Source organism: Halyomorpha halys, unplaced genomic scaffold (assembly GCF_000696795.3).
Source record: "Halyomorpha halys isolate HHAL.00 unplaced genomic scaffold, Hhal_1.1 Scaffold629.1, whole genome shotgun sequence".
Classification (NCBI taxonomy): domain Eukaryota; kingdom Metazoa; phylum Arthropoda; class Insecta; order Hemiptera; family Pentatomidae; genus Halyomorpha; species Halyomorpha halys.
Window position 1 is genome coordinate 929,951 of NW_027111602.1, and position 10,566 is coordinate 940,516.

At 33.4% G+C, this 10,566-nt stretch overlaps 1 protein-coding gene across 2 annotated transcripts in view; it reads left to right on the plus strand.

Annotated features, from left to right (window-relative positions):
- Nucleotides 1-8,572, plus strand: part of Pgant1 (Polypeptide N-Acetylgalactosaminyltransferase 1) — a 49,091-nt gene extending 40,519 nt beyond the window's left edge. For both annotated transcript variants that reach the window (XM_014427299.3, XM_014427300.3), the window contains exons 8-11: nt 3,848-3,982; nt 4,074-4,181; nt 6,218-6,346; nt 8,303-8,572. In XM_014427299.3, coding sequence (XP_014282785.1) covers nt 3,848-3,982; nt 4,074-4,181; nt 6,218-6,346; nt 8,303-8,434 — 504 coding nt within the window. In that variant the 3' untranslated portion in view covers nt 8,435-8,572. The remainder of the gene's footprint in view (nt 1-3,847; nt 3,983-4,073; nt 4,182-6,217; nt 6,347-8,302) is intronic.
- The last annotated feature ends 1,994 nt before the right edge of the window (nt 8,573-10,566 follow it).

The following is a 10,566-nucleotide window of genomic DNA, read 5'->3' on the forward strand; positions in this document are numbered from 1 at the left end:
GTATCGCCAAAAGCAAAACTTAAAAAAAAGAGTAAAAGGAAGAAGATCTGACTCGCTTGGACTGCTGCAAAATACTGGCTTCATTGAGTTCGGTACATCTCTTTATATACATTTGATCAGCTAACATCAAAGTAATAGCTGACTCAGGCCGTAGCTGCATTTCATGTAAATCGGGCATGGATTTTGAAGTTTATTGAAAAGAGAAGTAGCGACACCAAGTCAGAACCCGACTGGTCTTATCAATTGGAAGGAACGGATCTGCCACCTCCCACCTTTCTCAGGACCCAGCTGGCTGACGTCACCATAGATCACGTCATCAAACTCTCTTCCACTCTGATGAGATTCTGTCCGGTACGCCGTAAAACTGGAACCATGTGTGTAGGGCTCTTAACACCGCTTCAGCTGACCTCTCTTTCACTGGGTACGCCATAGCTAGTTTGCTTAATACGTCTATTACTGTGACCTATTTGTATCCCTTCCACATAAACGAATCCGCTTGAAGATCACTAAGTGGTGCTTCTGCAGTGAGCGTCTCCTCCTGGATCGCTTGAGGTGGGTGTCTGTCATATTTCGCAGTCAGGCATATGTCACAACTACCGATGGTTTCTTGAATTGTGCGCTTCATACCCCACCAGAAGTATCGACAGCACTCTATGCCTGGAGTGTTTCGTTCAGCTCTCTATGGTTGGTCTTCCCCTGGTGATATGCGAGGGTCACCTCCTTTTGGCGTTTTGTGTCATGGAGAGTTTTTGCCATCATTGTACTATGTATAAACAAACGGTCGACCCCAATCTGTTCCGTCCACCAAAGACGCCAAATTTTGTCCCACAGCACTGCATTTCCTACGTATAGATGATGGGTTTCTCTGGCCTTCGATGCATCCTTTAGTGCTCTGCAGATTTGGTTCTCCCTGAGACTGGGCTGGGACCATATAGTCACAATATTACTGCTGCCGTATTTTTTATGCTACATCTTCAGTAGCCCCGAGGTTCTACTTTTCCAAATGATTTTCCGACGTTTATCATTAATGATTTCATCAATTTCTTCCATCTCGGCTGGTCTTTCCACAGTTGAGTCTTCATCTTCAGATGTCTCTCCTCTGTTTTCTGCTTCTTCTGTACCTGGTTGTTGTTCTTCTTCCGGGGTCCACTCTCTCAAGAACTGTCTAGCATGTCCAGATGGTTCTCCCTGATCATCATCAATCGCATTGACCATTATTGCCCTTGAGAGCCAGTCAGGAACAACATTGTCTTTACCAGGCTTGTATGTGATGTCCATATTATACTGGTTGAGGCATCTTTCCATCTGGTGATGCGGGCGGATGATTTTCAATTTTCCTACCCACTGCAACGTTCTATGATCAGTATGGACCCTAAAACACCTTCTAAACACATAGGGCCGTAAATGCTTCACTGACCACACGATTCCAAGAAGTTCCCGTTCTAAGGCACTGTATCTGGTTTCCGCTTCGGTGAGGCGCCGACTGGCATAAGCTACAGGACGCTCTCCCTCTTCAGTTTCCTTTGCCATCACCGCTCCTAGTGTCTACTCACTTCCATCTGTTGTGAGCGTAAACTGTTTCTCTAAGTCTCGGACAATTCTGTGGCTTCACTCGCCTTCGTGAGATTTTCCTCCTCCCTAATCTCTGTGCGTTTATCTCTATGAGTTCAGCCTGATTCTGCTCTCTCCCCCGATACATATAAGGACACTGTCGGGCTATATGTCCTTCTGCCCCACCTTCCCGCTACCATGACACTTGCGGTCCTCTCGCCGACCATTATTTCTGGATCTCGTTTGGGACGCTCTATTTTCCTGGTTACTAGTTCTCTCTCTCTTCTACCTCCTCTGTGCTCTCTCCTTCTCCAAGGGTTAGACATATTTCTTGGCCTTTGATATTCTATCCGGGTCTACCCCGGCTCTTCTACTTCCATTGGGGCCTCTATCTCCCTAGCGCTTGTCTCTGTAAAATCTTGAGCACATTCCACAAACGAGCGGTCTCTTAGCGTTCCCTCCTTCTTTCCCAGTTCTTTTGCCAACTGAATCTTCAGTACCATGGATAGGAATTACATCCGACTCTGTACTTGGATTGTCTCCATCATCTCGCTGAGTTTATCTTGAATTCTGTTATAGCTTGCCAGGAGTTCTGCGGCATACTGCCCATTAGACTGTCTCGGTTTCTTCGTTTCTCTGATCATCATGAATATATCCTCCTTTGGGGTCCACCATCCTCCTCCGAAAACCTTCTTTCATCTTTCTTTAATGACCTGCCAGGGGGTCTCTTCATCTGCCTGAATCTGATTTAGGATACTTCTTTTTACTCGACAGACTACTGCTGCTTTCAGTGCTTTTGCATCCTCGCTGTCCAGTAGATCCTCTGACATCTTCACTTCGATTCGCCCCATTAGGCGATCACACCCTTTTATAAATGATTTAATTCTCCGGTCTCTCCGGTGAATTTTTCTAGGTCAGACACCGCCTTCCTCAGGTCCTGGGCAGTTGCCGTACGGACCTTAATCCATTCTAGCGTCGTGGCATGAAATTGTGCTAAAGAGACTTCTGGTAGTGGTTGAATCTCCTGCGGAGGTGGGTTGCCTGCTGCTTGAGGTTGGATGTTTTAATTCATATTCTCCAGGTTCAGAACTGCTCTTCTCACTATTCCGTTACTGCTCATAATTCAAGGAGAATTATGAAAAAAAAAATTTCTTTTAGACTGAAAATTACTCCGGTATCTAAAGTTCCTGGGTTTCGGCACCAGTTATCTTTTACTGAAGTGAAACCCAAAATAATAGGAGAGAAAGGAATGTGAAATGAAACGCTTGAAGTACTCTCAAAGACTGATCTATTTGCGGAGCTTGTCTATATATATATATTGTAATAATTTAAAATTATTTAAGATAAAATAAAAAAGAATTTTTGCTTGTTTTATGACTTTTTTCAAATATAAAAAATAATTTGGGCTCAAATTAAGAACTTTACTACTTAATGGATAATATAATTTTATTATATAAAAAGACTCTTAATCTCAGGGCGTGTTGTTGCTAGGCAATCAGAAACAGGCATTTACAATAATTACAATTAATTAAATTAAAATATATGTATGTATCTATTTTTATGTATAACAAAACTAACCAAGTTCACGATCTTCCTTTTGATGATTCCTGGTATCTTCCTTTTTCTTTTGTTCTGTCCTAGCGTCCAAAATGGCTTCCTTCTTGACAGAAATTTATGAGGACCTCCTCATCCTGAAAACATCCTTTCTCTTCGGCGCCCCAGACACGAATGACCCCTCCAAAACCAAAACCTGCCTCGAGGTTACATGTAAACATCGATTGTCGCACAACAGTTAGGGATTTTTCCAAATGATTTACTTTCTGAATATTATTCATTAGCACTATTTCTTGATTGCTATTTTTCCTTTAATTTACTGTATTTTCAATTTTGAGGGGACGAGTTAAAATAGTTTTTATGATATTTGAATCTGCTCAACATGGCCTTGATTCAATGGACTTGTTGACTGAAGAATACATACCGCCATCTTGGTTTTGTTTTGAATCATGAAGTTATTATAGACAATAAAAATTGGTTAGCTTGCTTTTTGGATAAACAAAACAAATTAACAATCTTAAAATGATACATAAAATAAAACATATTAAAAATCCTTTATACATCAAAATATACTATTTACTCAAAAAGAGCATATTACATTTCTCCTCCTACACCATGGTTAGAATGGGGTTGTAACCTGTAGATATCCCCCTGTGTCTGAAATGACCAGACTTACTAGAAGTTATAATCTATATTTAGTAGATTTAATTAAATTTGAAAATTTTATTTCTGTTTCCTGTAGGATATAGATATTGGAAATATTACTGGAAGGATTGAACTAAGAAAAAAATTGAATTGTAAAGATTTTAAATGGTACTTAACTAATATTTACAAGACTAAGTTTGTACTTGATGAGAATGTTAAGGCATATGGAAGGGTAAGTGTAATACTATAAGTGTAAAATTGCTTATTACTGTTTACTTCTTAATGTATTTTGTTCAATATTCCTTAATGTTTTAAATTTCCAGGTTATGACACGTTCCAATCAGTTGTGCCTTGACAATTTGCAAAACTCTGAAGAAGAAAAACATCTCTTAGGTGTCTATTCTTGTCACAATGAACTTTATATGAGCCAAGTTAGTATCTATTAATTTTTTTATTATAATTTGTTTTCCTAGAGTAAAGGATGCAAAATCCAAAATTTTGACCCAATTTCCTAATAATTTTTACTTAATTTCCCAATTTGCTGGAAAAAGTTTCCTTCATAAAACAGCATTTATAAGATATTTTTAATATAATAACCTTTAAAAAATTATGAATTTTTGTTGTTCTTATTGATTTGTGATGTCCTTGCTGACTTCTGGCTATACTATTCACATTTATATACTTAGCCTTTATTTTATTTACAGTGCAGTCTCTCATTGCAAGTTTGAGAAAGGCAGATTTCTTTTTTATGAGTCCTATTTGATAGCTGCCTTATTGTCTTCCAAGCAATGGTTACTAGTCTCTGGAATAGAAACCTTGAAAATATTTGTAGGCTGTCAAAGTCATTGAAACTCCACGATAAAGCATTCTAGGATGTCTCCTTTTTTTTATACTGGAGTAATGATAGTATTTTACTACTCATTGGGTAATTCCTCTCTCTGCCATCTCTATGAGAAGGTTGTCCAAAGATCTTATTATTTTTCCACCAACATGTTTGAATAGCTCTGTAGGCAGGCTATTTAATCTCATAGCTCTGTCGTTATCCAATTTATTATTATTATGTTATCCAATTATTCTTTTCTCTAAGCTAGCTCATTGCTCTAAAAGTCAGTCTAATTTTGAACTTTCAATGAGGAGAAGATGGTTGGGGGTGCGGTCAATGAAAAACACAAATAAGTTAATCGTACTTATTTGTGTTTTTCATTTACCGCAACCCCAACCATCTTCTCCTCATTCATCATCCACGGTCAACTATCTCTCATAATTTTGAACTTTCAAACTTGAATAACATCAGATTATCTAACCGATCATTAACTATTCTATTTCTTAGGTATGATTTTATATTTTCTTAATTTGCTAAAAACACCATCATTTGTTGCAGTAGAAGTAGCTACAAACAAGCAAAACTAGTGTGGTTGTATTAAATGGTTGTTAACCTTAACAACATAGTCAAGTACGTCTTTCGTTCATTCAGTTTGTTCAGTTATAACCTGTGTTTTGTTGCTAAAAATGCTGAAAAGTATTTACACGTGAGTCTTGAGAGAGAAAATATGGCTTTTTCTTTATTTTTTTATTAAATATTTTTTTAGATATAATATAATATTTAGATACTGGAGCATTTTTTCAATGTTTTCTTTCTGTTGTTATTTAAAGGAAATTAGAAAGTTTTATTGATTGGGACGAACAATATCTTAAAGACTTTAGGGTAGCCTAGAAATCAAATACCATGGATTTTCAAAACCTCCTTGAATTCTTTCCTGAAAAAGATCGTTAGCCCAAATTTTTCAATCCAATGATGTCTTATGAATTTGTTTATGGATCAAACTGAGCAGAAAATGTCACCACATGTTCAATTAAGGAATTCAATTTATTATTATCATTGCAAATTTCCAAAATCCCATTTAGGAAGCCTTCGATAACCCATTTTTTATAGAAAGTAAAGTAAAGTAAGGGTTTCTTATGGTATATTTTATTAGGTGGAAGCTAATATATAGCTGCTGCTGTATGTATTACCAGTTGAGTAAATTATGTTAAACTGAGTTAGCTGTAAAATGAAGTTTATTAGCTAAGTGCTGATTATTATATAATATGTGGATAATCTTCACTATTTACGCAGTAGAATAGGATACACAGTATTTGACATGATGGGCAATATGATTAACTGCTAAGTAAAACTTAAATTATATTTCAATGTTAATTCTATTTTTTTTTATATTACAACCTCTCAAGATTTATAGTTTCCTAAAATCTTATTAATTATGTATGCTATAATGTATTTATTAACTAGTTTACCAGTTTGGATTTATCCATTCCTATCATGAAGAAGTTGATAAGTCTAGCTAATTAGGTAATGTATTATCAACTTCTTAATGGTGGGCACAGATATATAATTGTTGTTATTGCTTTTCATATTTCTTCTTGCCAATTTTTTTCTTGAAATTATATAAGTACTTATTTTCTATTTTAGTTTTTTTCACTAAGCAATATTGGTGAATTGAGAAGAGAGTTTATGTGTGCTGAAGTCAGTACTGCCAAGATGGAAGTTGAAATGTACAGGTGTCATGGAGGCCATAATCAAAAATGGACTTACACATCAGTAAGAAATACCATTTCTAAAATAATTCCTAGAATAATATTTTCTTTTACAATGAAATCATTTTTTTTTTAACTGTAACCTATAATTTTTTCAACTGTGATTTTGGCAAAAGTTTTTAGACATTATTTTTAACTGATCCAAATTATGAAAATATTTAAGTTGGCTTAATGGAGGGTGTATTTGGAAAAGAAGCATATTTTTATGATTTCTATATTTGTACTTATTTCTTGGACAATAGTAATTGTTTATCAGGTCAATTGAGTTTACTCGGAAAGCGGAAGGAAAGAAGTGGGAGAGCCTACTGGAAAAGGATAAACGAATCCCCGGCAATCTTAGCAGAGCTGAGAGAGTGGCCTGTTTTCGGCTAGGAACAGGACATGATCTGCTCCAAAAACACCTCCATCGAATTGGCATCGTAGATTCCCCGGAATGTCCTCTATGCAACATGGGGGACATGGATGGGGACCATCTTTTGGCGTGTGTTGGTCTGGAGGATTTTGAGCAAGATGCGGACCAACTAAGAGGAAGAGTCAAATTGTATTGGGCTGCGAGAGGGAAAATGGCATAATAGCCCACTTCCTGTGGTGTAGGGAAAAAAAAAAAAAAAATTGAGTTTACTTAAAAATTTTCTTTCTATTTTTTAAAAAATTCTGTGATATCAATTGTTTGTCACCAATGGTGAAAAAAAAAATCTTTCCATGAAATTCTTGATCTCTTCCTAATTAGAAAGGATTCTTTCCACTATTCAGAGCACTAATTATCCTGTTCTTATTATAGATTTAGATTATTTCCTCAACCATCAATCAAGTTTTTTGTTTATTAGCACCATGACTTGTGCTGATGGGTTAAATTTGTGGGGATAAAGGAGAAAGATATCAATAATTTTTGTTACATTTACTGTGATTAAAGTCGGTTTGAGAGAGCTTATTCTAAAATAAAATTGATTTTGGTTGTAAATAATGCTAGGGAGAAAGATTAAAAATTTTTATGACAAACCAGCCTCGGATGTGGATATTTATTGTTGAATAACTTTTATCAACATATTTTTGATTATACACTTGAGTACCAAAAATCTTTATGACTACTGAATTCTTGTAGTGTCCGTTGCTGTGAGAAATTCCACCAAGAGCGAGGTGCATGCTGTCATAAGATTCCATCCTGCAGAAGAAAAAACACTGACTGAAATTTTGCACGGATCAAAAATGTTTATGGCGAAGGTACTATAAACCGAACAAATATGTTTATGTAGTGTCATGAGTTTAATGAAGGAAGAAAGAGTATTTATGATGAACATAGAAATGGAAAACCTTCAGTGTGACCAATGCTTTAATGCAAAACATTGAGGAAACTTTCATGAAGACTGCCAAATGACACTGAATGAAATTTCTCTGATGTTTCCGCAAATTTCCAGATCTTTGTTATATAAAACAATTACAGATATGCTGGGATGTTGAAAACTGTCCTCAAGATTTGTTCCAAAACAACCGACAGATCAGCACTAATTGAATTGGATCATTAGCACTTGCAAGTTCATTGAGCGATTTGAATTGGAAGGTGAGAACTTCCTGACTGGTGATGAAACTCCTGACTTGAAGCCTTTCAATTTCCATCTTTTAACCTTCCCAAAGACTCCTTCAACCATGGGTCGAAAACATTTTTGAACCGATGAGGTAAAACAAGTGGTCTTGAAGAACACAAAAGAGATCATCAAAAAGCTTGTGCCACAAATTATAACATGTATAGAAGGGGAAGGCAATTACGTGGGAAAATTAGTAACATATATAAGTACAATATCCGGTAATTTTTTTTAAACAAAAATTTTGTAAACTTACTTTCTGGTCTTGCTTCATATTTTATATAAGTAAAAACACCATTTATTTGTTATCTTAGATATTATTGTTTATTAGTTTTGTATATATTACTATCGTATAATAATGCTGGCTTATTGATTTTCAGAACAAAGCTCTCATGCATGTCGACTCAAGTCTTTGTTTAGATTCTGGAGATACGTGGTCTGGAAAGCCAGTTAAAGTTTTTCCCTGCAACAATGCACAAACCCAGATATGGTCGTGGGAGTTCCTGACATAGTATAAAATGCTCTTTTCTTACTATTTCCTTTTGTGATCTTGTGATGATATAATGAATTGTGATACTATTTAATGTATGATGTCTAGAACTTTATTTTCTTGAGGAAAATATTTATATTTTTTAATAAGTCAGCTGACCTAGACATTTCACATTGTTAGTTTTATGAAGAATATAATGTTATAAAATAAAATATTCTTTCGACAATAGATTAAAAGGGAGAATTTTTTTAAAAATATATTTTTATAACTTGTAGACAGAGAAAGAGAAAAAAAATAATACATTTATGAAATTTAAGGCATGCAGATACTTAGTGTTGAGGCAAATCTCCTTAGAAAAGAAAAGAAAAGAAATATTTAAAAAAAAATTATAATTTTTTAATTTTATAACATCAAGAATAGCTATGTTCCTGAAAATACATTATATCATATCCTAAACATAATCTCTTCAATGTTTACAATATGTTATTAATTAAATGTCTTGTTTATCTTTTATTCTTACTAAATTTTATTCTTTATTTATCTTTTATAAATAAAGAATACTAAATTATAATATCTTTATGAAAGATATAGTTATACGCTTTCTTGTTGTATCACATGAAATGTCAAATTTTCAGCATAGTGTTTATAAAATATTAATAGATGTTAAATTATTGTATTAATTTGTGAAAATATCCTTGATTTTATACAGTTCTTCCAATTTTATTAATAAAATATATTTCTGAAAAGCATTAAGCATGATCTCGCCAGTTATTAATATTGAGGTTTTTAGAAAATAGTAACTGTGGAATAGTAGTAATCAGCTTCTTGATCTATCAAGTGGTTATTGAAATACCAGTTTTTATACTGGTTGTATTTATTGAATTTCAATGTGAATAAATAATTTTGTAAGAAAATAGACCCATGCTTAAATTTAAAGTACTTATAAACAAAGTACTTAAGTAAAAAATTACTAGTTAATTATTTAGTAATTAATAAATTGTATTTCATTCATTCATATTATATTGATGTCAGCTTCAAAACTGACATTTTATGTGATACAGTTTAATATTTATATACTAAACATTCCATAGCAAATTTCAATTTGGCTTAAGGTTGTGTATAATAGTGATAACAAATTTTGGGATTTTTTATACAAGTATTAAACTATTATTTGCATTTATAAAATTATACAAAAAAAAAAAATGTTTTAAAATTTGTTTTATTTTGATATTGTTGGTTTGTTTGTTGCATTATATAGTTTACTTAAATTTTAATATTTATTCAATACACCTACACTAATATGAGTGTGTATTCTGTCTTAGCTTGTTACAATTCTATTGTATAAATTTTTAATGATTTTGGGAGCCAATATGTTTTAAATAACCTTGAAAATGTTATTAACTTTTTTAAAGGGCATTTCAGTAAAGTTAATTTGTGATTGCACTACAAGTTGTCCTATAATATTTCAGTTTTTAATGTAATCTAAACTGCTAATACGAAATAGAATGATAAATAAATCATAAAACCACTGGTTGGAAGTTAGAGGAGAAAATTAGCTTTTTAATGTTAAATGTTATAATGTTTTGGATTGTTCTAACTTTTTTAAATTATTTTTTTGAACTAAGTAGTTTAATCAAATTTTTCATTATGGCAATTAGTATGTTTAAAAAAATTAATCTGATTAAAAAATAGCTCTACTGGTAACTTGTAGGAAGTCAGTGAAATAAACCACAAGTATAATTTTTAATTTTAATAATGTCAATTATTATATTCTTAAGATTAATTAAAGTTAAATTGAAACTAATTTCATTTTTACCGTTCACTTGATACTTACCCACTTTCATGGGAACTTAGAATACAGCTAAAGAAGTAAATTTTAAAAAATCAGTTTCCTTCAGTTATAATTTTTCATTGGTATGGTTGTGTTTAGGAGTTAAATAGTGTTGAGGAAATTTACTTCACTTCAATCAGGAATTTACTTGCTAGTTATTAAAGACATCACACCAAAATAAAGTGGTTTGATTGGTAAATATAAACCTAAAATAATTTTAAAATCTGTTTATTTAGATATAGATGAGGCAGTTTACTTTGGTTGATTTGGCTGAGGAATAAAACCATACTAATTTGTGGTTTTAATTAGAGCAGTCTGTTGAT